General features: G+C 44.8%; 1 protein-coding gene across 2 annotated transcripts in view; it reads left to right on the forward strand.

The window, feature by feature from the left end:
- Positions 1 to 17,578, forward strand: part of HERC3 (HECT and RLD domain containing E3 ubiquitin protein ligase 3) — a 111,837-nt gene that overhangs the window by 90,418 nt on the left and 3,841 nt on the right. For both annotated transcript variants that reach the window (XM_084626355.1, XM_084626356.1), the window contains exon 24: positions 434 to 536. In XM_084626355.1, the coding sequence (XP_084482481.1) occupies positions 434 to 536 (103 nt within the window). The remainder of the gene's footprint in view (positions 1 to 433; positions 537 to 17,578) is intronic.

Below are 17,578 nucleotides of genomic sequence, written 5' to 3' on the forward strand. Positions count from 1 at the left end.
ACCCCAAACCTCTTATCCTCAGCCCCACCCCAGAGCCTGCACCCCAAACCCAGAGCCCTGACCCCTTCCTGCACCCCAACCCCTGCCCCAGCCCAGAGTCCCCCCCCACACCCTGAACCCCTCATTCTCGGCCCCACTCTGCCCCAGCCCTGATTCCCTCCCACATCCCAAACCCCTCATCCCCATCTTGGTTGGGTTGTGGGCATCAACAATTTTCTTCAACTGGGTCTCCAGAAAAAAAGTTTGAAAACCGCTGTTGTCGACAGTAAATGATCACGCATGGTATTATTCGTATATCAGCAGTTATTCTTAGATTTTTAAACTGTGCTTTTTATTAATTGAATTCCTCCTGCTTAGGATTCTAAGGAAGTGGAAGTTAGTGGAGGACCATCACTTTCTCTCATAAGCAAAAAGTTTGTGCCTCTTTTAACAGTGTGCCATCTACAAGGGGGACTACTCCGCTACACACCCGACAGTGAGAATGTTCTGGGAAACCTTTCATGAATTTCCCTTGGAAAAGAAGAAGAAATTTCTTTGTAAGTATCTTGCAGTGGTATTAGCCACGTCTTGAAATTGTAGACCCAGATTCGAACCTCAGCTGTATGGGTGAAATCTAGAATAGCTACATTGACGCTTGCTGCAAAATCAAAGTGGAAAGGTTGTGTCTAAATAATAACTACTAGCCAGAATAGTTTTTGCCTTTCTCCTCCTGTTCCTTTTCACTCCCATGTTAAGTTTGGCACTAAAAATCCCTGTAGTCCAATGGTTCTCAAACTTATTTGGTTGTGCCCCCACTTCCTTGTGTCTTAAGTCGCTTACGCTCCCGCCCTCCCCTAGTACGTATATCGCCACCCAGCTCTGAAGGCAGCACCGTGCCTGCAGCAGCTCAGAAGTAAGGGTGGCAATTTGAAAAGGGGTATTTGTCAATATCACTTTTCACAGCCTATTTTGCATGCCATTGCCACCCTTACTTCTCTGCTGCTGCCACCCCGGAGCTGCCAGCTGGAGCCACGGCGCCGCCTCCTGGTGAGGGATTGGGCAGGGGAGGGGAAAGGAGAGCCCAAGTCTGGGCTCCCAGTGAGGGATTGGGGTGGGTGGGGGAAAAGGGGAGCCTGAGCCCAGTCAGCGGGGCTCTGACTGTGCTGCTCCCCCTTATCCCATCCCCCCCACCTCCTAGGTGTGCACAGCCCTTCTGCACAAGCCCCAGCCGTCCAGGGCTGACAGCTAGAGCTCTTAAAAAGGAAAAGGAAAAAAAAAAAAAAAAAAAGGCACACAGCTCACACCTCCCTTGACACGTTCCCAAGGAAGGCATGGAAAATACAAAAAGGAGTAATTTCTCTCTAGTGGGAAGTATAATGCAGCTATGTTCCCGCTGTATACCGCGTAAGCACCCTGCTTCTGCAGGGGAAGCCAAAGCTGCAAATAGCTTTCCAAAGCTTTCAGTACTGATCAGCGTGGACTTTCAAGTGAACTGAGCGACCTTACCCATGATCAAGGAACTTTGGATATTGGCCCATTCCTGAAAATCCTTCAGCTAAACGTTCCATTCTCTAGTCCCTAAAGTCGAAACGTAACCCAGTTGTAATCTGCCTCCAGGAGACACATCATCTCTCTTTCTGCCAGCTGCCTTAACGTCAAAGGTTATGACCTTTTGCGTGACTCTCTGCATAGTAAACATAGCTGTGCTGCCTATGTTAGAGCCAATCTTGCTGGCACGGAACCACTCCCAGTTAATTCAGACCTCTATGATGCTGAGAGAGTTGATCATTTCAGAGTGGCAAATGTGTACAAGTCACCCGGCCTACTCCAAATGTTCTTCTTAGGGTATCACACCATACCATCTACGCTGGAAACTTTACTAGCCACTGTATCCCCTAGGGTTACAGATGGTCTGATCAAAATGGAGTTGACATTTTTGACTGAGTCTCACTCCATGACCTTCACCTCATCCATGATCCAGAGCAGCAGGATACTTTTCATTCTGCCAGATGGAAACAAGACTACTTCCCTGGCCTCACCTCGATCATCAGTACACATAATCATTCATTTCAGGCTGTAAGCAGTGTACTGAAAAACTTTCCACACAGTCAACATAGTTTGATCCTTATCAAAGGTGGAGTAATTGTACCTATTGGGAGTACCAATAAAAGCCCTCACTGGAATTATTAGAAGGCAAACTGGCCCAGCTTTACCCAGTTCACTGACTGCTACATCACTTGTATCCCACACATCTCCATTGAGGACACTTACATGTGGTTCATAAAAGCCATATATGAAGCTGCCATGGAGTCAATTCCAAAAGGTTGCTATGAGACCTACATTCCCTGCCGACCTGCGGAGTGTGTAGAACTCCTTCTCAAGCAGTATGTAGAGTGTGGTGCCCAGGCATTGCCACACATCTCTTGGACAACTTGAACTTCAGAGCTTCTGGAAGAGCAAGATGGGAGCAGGCTACTGAGGAACCAAACATATTGAGATCCTGGGCCCTCATCAGAAAAGTGTGGTGCTTCTGAGAAGCCTTCAGCAGAGCACTGTTACTCAGTCTTTACGAAGAGTATTGCCACCCTCCTGATAAATGTTACAGACGTGGACAAGGACAAAATGTTCAAAGGAGAGGTGAAGAAGAAATAGCGACAGTACAAACAGTGAATACCAAAAAACAAAGACGACCTCTAGGCTTTCACCACAGATCAAATTTAAATTGAAAACAGATAACGTCTATGGGCTTGGTAACCTCTCCCACAAATTCCTGAAGAACCTGGTAAAAACTAGCAGAAAATGGCTAGCCATCTTTCTGTCTAGAGACATCAAGGAGAATAAAATACTGAAGATTTGGGGCAGAGCAAAAGGAATAGCCCTGTCAAAACCTGACCACCAACTGCAGCATGTTACCAGCCCATCGCTTTGCTAAGCTGTGTGTACAAATTACTGGAAAGGCTTATTCTTCAAAGAATTGCCTCCTCCACTGATAGTATCCAAAGTGTAGATTTAAGCAGGTTTCAGATCAAACTGCGTAATTGTCATCAAATCCTGGCAAAATTTGTCATACAGGTCTACTCTACTGACTGTCATTGGCCCTACCAAAGTGGGTTGTCACAGCTGTGGAATTGTTGCAGAGAGGCTACCTGTTCCAAGGTCTGTCTGCTTGGACAAAAGACCAGCTCCTGGAGGTCCCAAAATCATGGTTTACCTCAGGGCTCAGTTCTAGCACTAACACTTTTCAACCTTTTCCCAACTTACCTACCCAATGCCGCTGCCAGGCATTTTATCGATGCAGATGATAGCTGTTTGGCAGTACGGGACTGGGATTTTTCAGTCACCGAGGAGAAGTTCTGAATGCTGACATGAAAGAGATGGCCTGGTGTTGTAAAAGATGAAGACTTAAACCTCGTACCAAAAAGACAGTTTCCAGCTGCTTCCACATAGGCCACACCAAGGTCAATAAACTGCTCAGCATCTTCCTGAATGGGCATAGGCTGGACCAGGACCCAAAGTCTGTGTAAGTGTATCACACCTTCCCAAGACCTTGCTGAGCCAAGGGTTGAGCAGCGAGCACCTCCCGGCACACTGGAAAGTTGGGGCCTGTAGCTCCAGCCCTGGAGTCGGCGCCTAGACAAGGAGCCGCATAGTAACCTCTGAAGAGCCGCCCATGTGGCTCCGGAGCTCTAGTGTCCACCCCTAGGCCACCCCTGCTCTAGTGTCTGGGCCACAGAGAGATTTGAGTCTGCAACCATCTGAACGAACGGACCTGGGTCTTTTTTTAGCTCAGGTAGTAGAGGCTCTTGGTTTTAGATCCAGCAGTCCCAGCTTCGGTCCGTGCTGCTGCTGACCCCTCAGGGGCAATGGAGAGCACAGAAAAGAGACAAACTTTGGTTTCCTTCAAGTATAGTAACAATAATAACAACAATAACTGGTACCATTCTAATCAGTGGAGGGTGAAATTCTCAAAGGCGCCTTTAGGGATTAGCTGCCGTTTTCACTCAGGGTCACCAAAACTTCATCTCCCTGCTCCTTTCTTCTCGTCACACATTCTTCTTTCCAAACTTTTCCTTGGTCCCTCCGCCAGCACCCAGATGGCCCTCTGTCCCACAGAAACCAGGTGAGATTAACAGGCCTGCTTTCCAGTGGCATTAATTACTCCAGAGCCCTGGGGTGAGATGCTAGAAAACTGGGCCATAGAACCGAATCCTGTAGAACATGGAGCTTTCCCCACCTCCCATGTTTTGGTTTCTAAGCTGTTGGCGGCGTGGCAGGGAGGAGGCAAGTAGAAGGATATTTTTGACTTTTATACAGGTGTCATCGTTAAGGGGAAACATTACTGCATGTCTCCCTTGGTGGATCAATGTGTAGATGATTTTGAAAATCTGCATGGCAGAACGATTGGTGAATGTTTGATAAATGTAGCTCTGGAAGCTTCCCCTCTTCTGGGCTGTAGATGGCCCTGATGTTCTCATGTGGAGGCTGCCTGTTGTTTCTTTCACCATCTCTTCCCCCCCGCCTTTGCATGGATTCTTCTGGCTGAACAGCCTGCCTTCCCAGCACGCAGCCCCTCCACACACGTCACAACTCCTCTTCTACCCATTGCACCACTGGTCTACATTAGTAAGCCTCTCCCTCCGGCCTGACCTCATCTCCTGGCTACTGTCCTCTCCAAACCTCTCCCCCCTGGGTACTAGTAGGGGCTGTTCTTGTTCTTGTTCTTGTTCTGTATCTATATCAGTTTAGAAACCATTGGTGCAAAGCCCATTGTGGAACCAATTATCCTGATGTAAGCCCTTTCATAGTAGTATAACTGGGTCTGTGCCGGGGGGGGGGGGGGTTGCACTGATTTAACTCTTCTAAACCAGTATAGTTAAACTGGTACAAAAAGAGTGTGTAGCCAAGCTCCTCTAAGTTTCCAAGCCTGATGCTTGGCTCAGTGGCCACCCCTCCTTTTAACTAAACATCCAGAACTTGCTTGTGAACTCCCTTCCCAAGTCACTTACCCTTGCTGTTCTTAGCCAGCATCCAAATCAGCAGCCCTCGCTCTCCTGCTCCCTTCCTGGAGCTGTCTGAGTACCCTGGGCTGTGTATAGAGGAGAGATGTTCCTTCCCTGAGGCTGGAGCAAAGGCCTTGTTGCAGGCAGGGGGGAGCTGTGGAATGTTGCATGCTGAGTCGCTGGCTCCGTGAAAGAAAATGAAACACAAGGATTGTGAGCTGTGAAAAGGCTCTCTTCCCTCAAAGCACTGTGAAAACCCTTCCCCGTGGGAAATCAGGGTGGGTTTTAGATTTGCAAGTTGGTTGGGGCTCCTGTGTGTCAGTTCAGCACCCTGGGTGCCACTGTAACAGGAGAATCATGGTTTGTGTTGCATTTACCATGTGAAACCAGTTCAGCCACTTTTCTTTCTCTTACGGTGGTGAAAAATGGAGTTTGCTTTTAACAAAGGGTGCAATGGGAGGGCCAGAAGGGAACTGAAATAGAAACAACAAGTAGTGAATATGCAGCACCCTCTCCCTCCCCTCGACTTCTTTGCAGGGACCTCTCTGGTGGTCTCCGCTTTCCTTCTTGTTGGTCCTTGGCTTCCTGGGTAGGCCTCTTGTAGGGCCTGTGGTAGCAGAGTGGGATTTTCCAAAGCACTCAACGCTGGCTGAACTTTGCTTCTATTGAAGTCTATGGTAACTCTCCCACTGACTTCAGTGGGGCCAGGTTTGGCCCACTCCTGCATGCTTGTGAAAAGCCCACCCTATAGTGCGTGGTACTCCATGTCCTACCAGCTGCTGCTGGACTTCTCAACTAATCCTTTAACTAGTTGTTGGAACTCCGCAAGCTGAGGCTCTCAAACGATTTGGTTTGTCCATAGGCAGAGGGGTTTGTTACAGAGGGGAAACCTCTTCCTCTCCCCTTTTTTGGTCATTTGTTCTGCTGTAGAAGTGAAGATGCAGAAGTCTGCAAAGTAAAACTGCTGAATTCAGCAGAGCTTGGGCCCTTGTCCCCATAGAGCACTGTCAGCTCAGGCTTTACATGCCACGTGGGCAGCACCCCAGGCTCTGCATTCTTGCCGGTGCTTGCTGCCTCCTTTGCCAGCACACTTCCTTCCTCTTCCCTCCCTTGCCCTCTGATTCTCCGCAAAGCTGTACTGAAACCCTTCAGGGTGAGTTGATGCCAGCGAGAAATCCAGAAGGAACCAGTGCTCTCATCTGCTCTGAAGGCTGCACATATCTGTGTCCAGAGCTGTGCTGAGGTTCACACAGGGGGGCAGTCCATCAGCATTTTTGCAAGGCTAACATTCAAATGAGCAAGTGTTTCTTTGCCTGCGATGCTTGTTTAGTGGATGATCGGGGTGCTGCATATGAAAGATCTGGGTTTGATCTAGAGCCTGGGAGTCTGTTGTTTAAGGTCAGGACAACAGCTATTTATAACTGCCCTTGTTTATTTTCACATGACAGAGGCCAGGTTGCATATTTGTGGCGTTTTTTCCATGTTCCAGTCCAGTCTCTTTGTGGTAGCTCTGCTTGGCAAGCAGCCACCAGCCCACTGCTCAGCTGGCCCGGGGCACGGGGAGGAGGCAAGCCTGGAAATTGTTGTCAATTTATTTTAGCTGATTCCTTTTAACAAATCCAACATCACAGGGCCAGATTCCCTGCTGATGTCACGGCCAGCTGGGCAGGAGGCTGGGGACACCCATCAGCGGAGAACAGGGCCTGAAGGATAAGAATATCTCCCTGTATTTGAAAAGGTTTCAGGGTAAATCCTCCTCTTGCAATAACTAAATGCAGGTGGCAGAGAGTGAGTTTCAAATGATCAAACGTTTGTGAGATGTCATTGTTTCGGCTTGGAAGAGGGGACAGCTTCCCGGGGGAGCCAGATGGAAGTGGGCGAGTGACACATGTATACACAATCCCTATGGGGCTCCTGCTGATTGCAGAGGGCATTTCCCTCGCTGTGTTTCCTGTTCCTCTCTGGTTTTTGTTACCAAAGGGCAGGGACAGTGTTTGCCTTGCTTACAATAATAACTGCAGTCCCCTGGTGCTTTCCCCCCACTAGGTCTGAAAGGGTATGGGTAAGTCTCTTTGTAGCAGGGGGGCTGGCAGGGGAGGCAGAAAGGGAAAGGCCAACAGTACAAACCTGGGTGCTTAGGCACCTACACTCATGTGTAGTGTTACGAACTGCCCTTCCCCCCCAAGCAATTCAATCATGTTTGAGAGAGACCAGCTGGTTTTAACAAGTTATTGAAAACTACAACAGGATCTAAATATATGGTCCTAAGTACAACTACATCAGGTAAGTAAGATCTCACTTCCTGCTGGGTGGTCCGGCAAGGCATGCCAGCTGCAGTCAGATAAATCTGTTTGTCGGTCTAGAGTCTGTCACTACTGCACCACACACCACCCAGAGACGCTCTTAACACACCCATATGTACTCTAGGCCAGTGGCTTTCAACCAGAGATACGTAGAGGTCTTCCAGGGGGTACATCAACTCATCTAGATATTTGCCAAGTTTTACAACAGGCTACAGAAAAAGCACTAGCGAAGTCAGTTCAAACTAAAATTTCATACAATGACTTGTTTATACTGCTCTATACACTGAAATATAAAGTACAATATTGATTTTCCAATTGATTTATTGTATAATTATAAGATAAAAATGAGAAAGTGAGCAATTTGTTAGTAATAGTGTGCTGAGACACTTTTGTGTTTTTATGATTTTGTAAGCAAGTAGTTTTTAAGTGAGGTGAAACTTGGGGGTCTGCAAGACAAATCAGACTCCTGAAAGGGGTACCATAGTAGGAAAGGTTGAGAGCCATTGCTCGAAGCTACACATGTGCCCTGTGACAGCACATACACAGCATCTCCAGACCTGCCTCCACCATCGCTCCCTCTACTGCTAGAAAATGTAGAATACTTACTAAAAAGATAAACATTAAAAACAAGAAAGGGTAAAAATGCCTCACCCCGGGGACTCAAGAGTGTCTCAGGGTGTGGCCTGTATGGGGGGTCTCCAGTACCATAACAATCCATCCCTCTTGGCTCACTGTCGGATTTTACCAAGTTAGTGTCAGGCCGTACCCACATTTTAGTGAGTATCCTCATACCGCTTTTTCCTTTACCGTTTGGTTAATGCCATTTCCATATTGATTTGTAATGGCAGAGCAAATAACACATTCCCAGCATCAAGATTGCAGTAATGCTTTGAATTGCAACTGTGAAAGCAACTGTGTGCATCAGCATCACTACCTGAACTTGAGCATTTTAAAGCATTCTGGTGGGTTGGCCAACCTTCAGTTGGATAGGTCCTGCAGATTCAACGGGCAGCTTTTGCTGTAATGATTTAGGAATTGGCAAAAGAGTAATTTTGGGAGCAAAAGTGGTATTAACCTCATGATTGCTAATGGACAAGCCTTAAAATAAGTGATTCAGCACTTTTCTGTGGACTTACATATAACTTAGAATAATAACTAAAATTTATATAATTAATAAATGTAAAGTTAAACCAGCATTCCCCATAGTACATGCCTCCACAAGTACTTCAACCTCCATCATACCAGGTTTCAGTTGTTACAGTAGATTCAACTGAATTGGCAGAAAAGGTTTGCCATGCACAAAAAGACCATCTATTACTATCTGACAGGGGTGATCAATTATTTTTTGTCAAGGTAAGTCACAGGAGTGTATGTATTAGCAGGAATGTTGTAAGCAAGACACAAGAAGTAAATTCTTCTGCTCTACGGTGAGCTGATACAGACTCAACTGGAGTATTGTGTCCAGTTCTGGGTGCCACATTTCAGGAAAGATGTGGACAAATTGGAGGAAGTCCAGAGGAGAGCAACAAAAATGATTAAAGGTCTAGAAAACATGACCTATGAGGGAAGATGAGGAGGGAGGGAGAAGAATTGTTCTTACTAACCTTTGAGGATAGGACAAAAAGCAATGGCTTAAATTGCAGCAATGGAGGTTTAGGTTGGACATTAAGAAAAACTTCCTAACTCTCAGGGTGGTTAAGCACTGGAGTAAATTACTTAGGGAGGTTATTGAATCTCCATCATTCGAGATTTTTAAGAACAGGTTAGACAAACACCTGTCAGGAACGGTCTAGATAATACGAGTCCTGCCATGAGTGCAGAGGACTGGACTAGAAGACCTCTTAAGGTCCCGTCCAGTCCTACAATTGTATAAGAGTTTCTATAAGTTCCAAATTTCTTGGTCAAGATCCAGACTCCAGAGAACATAACAAGAATAATGATAATAAGTAAATAAAAAGATTTTGAGGTCCATTGAAAAGCCTCTGGTGGTCCAGATTTGGCCCACTGTCCTCCTGTTTACTCTGCCTCTGCTACATAGGGTAGCAATTCTATATCCTAAATCAAGCTAAGAATCCATTTTTCCAATAGTATCCACTATTGTAAGCTATTCTATAAAATGAATTATTTTCTCCTAATATGATTTTGAAAGATAAAATCCTCAGATTTCTGCCAATGATAGCTCAGACCATGGCCCCTCTACCACTGAGGGAGCTTGATAACTCAGAACAGGTCTCCCCACGTAAGTCCAATGCTGCTGCATCCCGATAACTTCGGCAGTTTCAAATAGATCTTGTAGCCATGATCCCACATAGTAGATGCCAGGATTCTCATAAAATACCAGGTGGTAACAATGTTCTCATAAAATACCAGGTGGTAATGATGTTCCCTGCACATGTTTCTGAAAAAGAACAAAAACAGAGGGCTTCTTGCCCTGCTTAAATCAATGACAGAATCTCTAACTTTTAGGATTTACCAAAGGGTTTTAATTATCCCCTGTGGTACCACTTTAACTGTCTTCCTTTTTGAGGTAAACGTACTTGATAGAGGAACTCCGCTTACCAGTAAAAACTAGGGCTGTCAATTAATCGCAGTTAACTCACGCAATTACCACAAAAAAACAATAGACTACCAATTGACATGTATTAAATATTTTTGGATGTTTTTCTACATTTTCAAATATATTGATTTCTGTTACAACACAGAATATGAAGTGAACAGTGCTCACTTTATATTATTTTTATTACAGATATTTGCACTGTAAAAATGATAAACAAAAGAAATAGTATTTTTCAATTCACCTCATACAAGTACTGTAGTGCAATCTCTTTATCATGAAAGTGCAATTTACAAATGTAGATTTTTTTGTTGTTGTTACATAACTGCACTCAAAAACAAAACAATGTAAAACTTTAGAGCCTACATGTCCACTCGGTCTTACTTCTTGTTCAGCCAATTGCTAAGACAAACAAGTTTGTTTACATTTAGGGAAGATACTGCTGCCTGCTTCTTATTTACAATGTCACCTGAAAGTGAGAACAGGCGCTCTCATGGAACTTTTGTAACCGGCGTTGCAAGGTATTTATGTGCCAGATATGCTAAACATTCCTATGCCCCTTCATGCTTTGGCCACCATTCCAGAGGACATGCGTCCATGCTGATAATGCTCATTAAAAAATTAATGTGTTAATTAAATTTGTGACTGAACGCCTTGGGAAGAATTGTATGTCTCCTGTTCTGTTTTACCCACATTCTGCCATATATTTCATATTATAGCAGTCTTGGATGATGATCCAGCACATGTTCATTTTAGAACACTTTCACAGCAGATTTGACAAACGCAAAGAAGGTACCAAAGTGAGTTTTCTAAAAATAGCTACAGCACTCGACCCACGGTTTAAGACTCTGAAGTGCCTTCCAAAATCTGAGAGGGACAAGGTGTGGAGCCTGCTTTCAGAAGCCTTAAAAGAGCAACACTATGTGGAAACTGCAGAACACGAACCACCGAAAAAGATGCTGGTGGCATCTGACTCAGATGATGAAAATGAACATGCATCGGTCCTCTCTGCTTTGGATCGTTATCGAGCAGAACCCATCATCAGCATGGACACATGTCCTCTGGAATGGTAGTTGAAGCATGAAGGGACATATGAATCTTTAGAGCATCTGGCATGTAAATATCTTGCGACACCGGCTACAACAATGCCATGCGAACGCCTGTTCTCACTTTCAGGTGACGTTGTAAACAAGAAACAGGTAGTATTATCTCCTGCAAATTGTAACCAAACTTGTTTGTCTGAGTGACTGGCTGAAGTAGGACTGAGTGGACTTGAAGGCTCTAAAGTTTTACATTCTTTTATTTTTGAATGCAGTTATTTTTTGTACATAATTCTACATTTGTAAGTTCAACTTTCATGATGAAGAGATTGCACTACAGTACTTGTATTAGGTGAATTGAAAAATACTATTTTGTTTTTTACAGTGCAAATATGTGTAATCAAAAATAAATATGAAGTGAGCACTGTACACTTCGTATTCTGCGTTGTAATTGAAATCAATATATTTGGAAATGTAGAAAACATCTGAAAATATTTAAATAAATAGTATTTTATTATTATTTAACAGCGCGCTTAATCGTAATTCATTTTTTAATTCCACGATTAATCACAATTAATTGTTTTAATCGCCTGACAGCCCTAGTGATAACATAGGGTCCCTCCCAACAGGGAGAGAAGGCATATTCCCTTTTCCCTAGATGTTTTACCATTACTTGACTCCCTATGTCAAGCTCTATTCCTTTGTTATGGAGAAATCCTCTTTGCAGTTTCCATCTGCTTTCTCCTTGCTGCTGAGCTGCTCTTTTGCTCACTCCAGCAAGTCTAGTTTTCAGTTGCTCTAGAAATCTATCAGCAGACACTACTGCTTGCCCCTCTGTTGGAACAGGAGCATACCAGATCTCTGGTAACTGCATCAGTCTACCTGTCATTAATTCAATTGGGCTAAATCTGGTAGAGACACTAGTAGCTGCTCAAAGAGACGTCAGAATTTGTGGTAACTGAATGTCCCAAATTCGTTTCCACTTTCGGTCACAATCTTCCTAAGTGCCTCTTTAATTGTGTGGTATGACTGCTCCACGTTCCCACTGGCCTGAGGATGGCAAGGGAAATGCTTGAGTCCATAGAGCTTGCATAGTAAATGGGATCCCTGGTCAGATTCAAGAACAACGGGAATTCCCCACCTGGGCACCACAGGTTCAGTAAGACACTGAGCAGTATTTAAAGCAGTGTTAGTTTTTACAGGGAAAGCTACAATCACAAAAAGTAGCCACTGTTATCAAGAGGTATTTATTTCCTCTACGTGTGGTATAATTGACTTGAACCATGGGATTTTTAGGGGAATCTTGCCTCTCCCCTGATCTGCATTAACCGCAACACACTGTCAGTGACTTCTGACGTTGGTCAATGTCAGATTTTACAGAGGGCCGCCAAGCTGTTTGCAACAGACTTTCAGTTGAACAAGCAATGCCCTGATGACCCCCTGGATCATGTGCAAGATAAATGATCTCACTTCTTAAATGTTTCGGCACTACCCACATCCACTGGCCTTGGGGCTTTGCAATGAGTAGCCCCCGCCCCTTCAGGTAATATTTGAGAGAGAAACTCCTCCCTCACTAGCCTTTTTAAAGAGACATTTCAGAGTTAGAGCTTTGCCCTGCTTTGCAGCGGGACTATCTGTATTTTCTGGCTCTTTGGTTTGAATCCTTGCTACAACATTTTGTTTTGGAGGTTGCCTGCAGGGTCCATTTAATGCTCCCGGTTTAGCTTCATAGTCAGCCCAAATATTCCATTCTGCCACGGGTCCTTTCTTTTGATGAGCTTTAACTTTGCCAATTAATTCTTCTTTTCAAAAGGGTAATTATATACAGGTATCATTCGGCATGTGCTATAGATTACCATCTGAGCAACACACAGCGTTTTCTTTCCATTCTGGAAGCCAGTCCACTAGAGCCAGTCAGACCCATTGAGAATGGGAAGACTCGGATAGATCTTTTTCTAAAGAAACATTTTCGAAGACACAGCACGCTGCAGCCAAGTCACATACAGAGCCGAATGTGTATTACATTTCCTTGCAATCAGTGTCTGATTGACAGGATCTACAAGTGCAAAATCAGTGTAGGCTTTTCCAGCTACGTGGGACAACCAGACCTGAATAGATTTTTGTTCAGAAAAGGAGTCTCAGAAAGGTACCTCTTTCGAATGGTCAGCTGAGGAAGTGGGCGCTCATGGGGATTCCCACCTACCAATATAATAAAGCAGTTTTAGATGGTCCAGTTGGAGCCTCTACCTGCAAATCTCGATCCTTAGAGCGAAAGTCCAGCAAGCCAGCTGAGAATTTGATACCTACCCATCTTTAATTTTCCCAGAGAAAAGATATTTTACAGGGGTGCGGGGGGCCCTCAGGACAACAGTATTTAATCCTGTAAGAGACTCAAAATGCTGAGTGGCCCAACACACTACTAGAACTTGTTTTACGCATGCAGAATTTTTTTTCTCCACTTGGCTAAAAAGCTGAGAAGCATAGGCAGTTAGTCTCTAAGGTGCCACAAGGTCTCCTGTTCTTTTTGCGGATACAGACTAACATGGCTGCTACTCTGAAACCTGTCATAGGCAATAGGTTATCATTGCCCAACTGATGCTGCGTTAACACAACAGAAAGAGCAGTCGATGAAGCTCCTATTCTATAATAAAAGGTGTTTGTGGGTTAGGACGTGCCAGTGCAGTTATTTGGACAATTTTTTATTTTAAGACCTGTACTGCTTGACCGTGTTCAGACTTCCATTCCCAAATTTCTCCCTTCTTGAGAATTTTATACAGGGGTTTAGCAATTTCAGCAAATCCTGGAATACTTTCCCTATTGAATCCTGCTAATCCCAGAAAGGTTCTCAGTTCATGTTCAGATGTTGGTATAGGGAGGTCTAAGATAGTTTGGACTCGCTCCTGAAGGGGCTGTCTGTCATCAGGGCCAATTTCAATTCCCAGGAAGGATACTTTATGACTGGCGATCTGAGCCTTTTTCACATTTAATTTTAATCTTGCCTCACTCAGTAATTTAAACAACCAAGTTAGTACTTCTTTATGTTCTTCCTCAGTGTCTGTGGCAACTAATGTGTCATCAACACACAACAATACTTGATTAGTTTCCAAAAGAGGAGCCAGAACTTTGGTCATGGCTGCAGAAGATAATGTGGGAGAGTTATTAAATTCCCGAGGAAGTCAGGTCCATGTAAATTGTTGACTTTTATTTATGAAGGCAAACTTGTATTGGTTTGGTTTGTTTGTTTTTATGACCACAAGGACAGACCAGATGTCGTTAGTTCGATCGAAAACCACTTCTTTCCATCAGTTACTTGTTCTAATAGATCCTGATAGGATGCCACCACTGGGTAAACTGTAGGAGTATGTTGATTGAGTGCTTGATAGTTAGTAGTCTTCAGGAACCATCCAGTTTACAGGCCAACCAAACAGGAGAATTGCTTTTGCTAGTTGTGACAACTAGTATCCCCTGGTCCACTGAGGACTTTTCCCTTTATAATCCGTAAAATTTGTTTCCCATAATCAGTGATAGCAGGGGTTTCCTGGAGAACATCACTCCCAAGAATCCCTACATCATCTTCCAAATTTTGTTTCCCAAATTTTGCTTCGGTCTGTACCCCGGATATTATTACTGGACTTTCACCTGTAAAAGGTACTGAATGGGTTTGACTGGTGTATCCAGCCAATTCATGTCTCTCCTGGGTTTAAGGACCCCACCTGCACTTGGTTCTATAGGTAGGATACTGTTGGATGCTCCGGTATCTACTAATATTTTATATTGCCTATCCTCTATCATGATTTTAACACTGGGGCACCCCCAGGGATCCCCGGATAAGGGAACCTCCCTAGGTTGCCAGGACAGGCTGTCCTATTGTAGAAAGGGAGCACTAGGCTCCAGTCTTGGGCACCAGCCAAGGTTCTAACTGTGTTTACAGGCACAGATTTAACAAAAGGCTTTCCAGATGTTATGTGGTCTTGTTTAGAAAATCTCAGTATTAGCTTCCAGTATGGAATTCCTTCCTTTACCGCTCCATATTTTTTTTTAATGGTCCCTCAACTCAGAAGATCCCTTTTGATCTTTTCCTTTTCCTTTATCCCCTTTTATCTCTCTTCTGTGACCTCTTTCCTCTCCTTCCTTTTTTCATTGAATGGTTGCAACAGATCCTGTTTTTCCTTTTATTTTTAAGTCCTGCCTAGTGGAGCTATCCTGCCATGCTCCATATGCATGGATTTCACCATGAGTATTATTTGAATTGACCACAACAGCAGTCCTATTTGTAAGACCAGGATGGACCTCTGCTGTTAACATTTGTTTGTTGACCAAATTATCATGATTGGCACCCAGGAAGATTAAATTGTGGACTTCCCAAAAGCCAGAGGGCGTCTCATTTTATATTCATGGCACTAGGGTACAAACTATTTTCCCCTAAGAGTGTGGCAGCTAGTTTCTTTTGAGTTTCTCTTAGTTGCAGTTCCTCATCTACATGCTTTTCTAGAATCTCGGGGGGAATAGCTGATTTGAGATTAGGTGACAGTGAAGCTGCAACCACAAAACAAAAATCTTGATTTGTCCATCCATTTACTTTCGTTTCCCTTTCCCAATTTGAAAGCCAGCTCCAAATGGTTTCTGCTGTTCAAGGTCCCATGGACTGAGCAACAGCTTGAATTTGTTTGGGAGAAAGTGCAGTGGTTGTGGTCTCATTTACCACTTCTTTGCGGCCGCCATTTTGATCGCCCCGCTTGGTTGGTCTCCATCTGACACAGTGGCTTCTAGTGACTGGGCCATAGGATTTGGGTGACAGTCTCCCTGATCTGGGTCATCATGCCATAAATCACACTCATAATCATATTATGGGGTATATAAATCACCCTCCTCCTCCTCTGAGAAGGAGGAGATTGAGAACTCAGTTGCACGGGAATCTGTAATGGTGGCCATCTTACCCCACCTCACTTGCGACTTGGCTTGTAATTTAGCAATGACTCGATTGCAGTGACCATGGGAGGCTGCTCTTTTCCATTCCTGATTCTCCTGCATTAGCGCTCAAAGGGCAGATAGAGCATCTTCCAATTCTTTCTCTAATTCTCCTGCCCAGGTTGTTGACATTTCTCAGACAATGCCTCCTTTTCATTAGTGACCATTTCCAGTGTCACTAAAGAGCTCAAGATGGAGGCTTGAGAAGCCTGCAGATTGCTCTCAAGGAGCTGACAAGCATGCAGTTCTCCCACCAATTGCACTTGTAAGTCCTTCAAGGCTGCATGGACCTGACTCAGGGTTAGTCTACACTGGGAGCGGGGAGTCCAAAGGTGCTCTACACCAACAGGAAAGAGCTTTCCTGTCAGCATAATAATTCCATCTCAGCGAGAGGCGATAGCTATGTTGGCAAGAGAAGCTCTCCCGCTAACCTAGTGCTGTCCACACTGTCACTTAGGTTGGTGTAACTTATGTCGCTCCAGGGGTGGATTATTCACACCCCTGAGCAATGTAAGTTGTACCAAAGTAAGTGGTAGTGTAGACAATGTCTCAGCCTTTCATGGGTTTCAGAGCCAGCCTTCCAGCATCCTAGAATTAGGGCCTTTTTTCTGATAACCCTTTTAGGCTTAGTAGTCATGAACTTTCCCCATTGCTCGTGGAGCGAAGCCCAATGGGCTTGTTGAGAGTCCACCAAGAAGGCATCTCAGGACCATTAAAGTCCCCCATGGGAGGAGATATAACTGTGTACCTCTTTCTTCACCACCCTCTTTTTGTAGAGGCTTTAGCCCACCACTATCTGTCCTCAAGAGACTAACATAGCATTCCCCACCTGGAGTGCATGGTTGCAATCCCTGACCCCAAGTGTTGTAGTTTTACAAAACTGGTAAAAATCCTCATAGGGGGCACCAAGTGTTATGAACTGCCCTTCCCCCCTGAGCAATCCCGTCACGTTTGAGAGAGACCAGCTGGTTTAAAAAGTTATTGAAAACTACAATAGGATCTAAATCTATGATCCTAGGTACAAGTACAGCAAGTAAGTAAACTCACTCTCTGCTGGGTGGTCTGGCAAGGCGTGCTAGCTGCAGTCAGATGAATCTGTTTCTTGGTCTAGAGTCTGTTCCTGTTGCAACACACGCCAGCCAGAGATGCTCTTAACACACCCGTATGTGCTCCTGAGCCAAAAAGGGCTGAGAAGCACTGCTCTAGGCTGTGCATGCGCTCTGTGACAGCACATCGCAGCATGTCCAGACATGCCTCAACCATGGCTCTCACTACGGCTAGCAAACATGAAATACCTACTGAAAAGATAAACGTTAAAAACAGGACAGAGAAGTGGTGCCTTAGCCCTGGGGGACACAAGGGGCCTCTCAGGTTGTGGCCTGTATGGGGGCTCTCCAGTCCCTTAACAGATGGCACTTAGGGTATCAGCTTGGTTTCCGTAGTTTCTTTCTGAGCCGTGTGACTAGAATTCAAGACACGTGGCCTAAACAGCCTGTTCAGTATCACCCAGAGTCAGTAGCCTTCTGAAGCAGGGGAATCAGAGAGTAAAGTTGGAGGTAGCAGAGGTCATGCAGGGGTCAATGAGGAAATAGTTGTAGGCAGCTGGGATCATGGAGGGTGAGTGGAGGCAGTGGGGTCAGAGTGAATAAGGCTGGAGGTAGATGGGGGTCACTTAGGGTCACAGAGAGGAAGCTTGGAGGTACTGGGGGTCATACAAGGGTCAAATAGGAAAAA

This window comes from Lepidochelys olivacea (genome assembly GCF_965140295.1).
Source record: "Lepidochelys olivacea isolate rLepOli2 genome assembly, chromosome: 4".
In the NCBI taxonomy this organism is placed as follows: domain Eukaryota; kingdom Metazoa; phylum Chordata; order Testudines; family Cheloniidae; genus Lepidochelys; species Lepidochelys olivacea.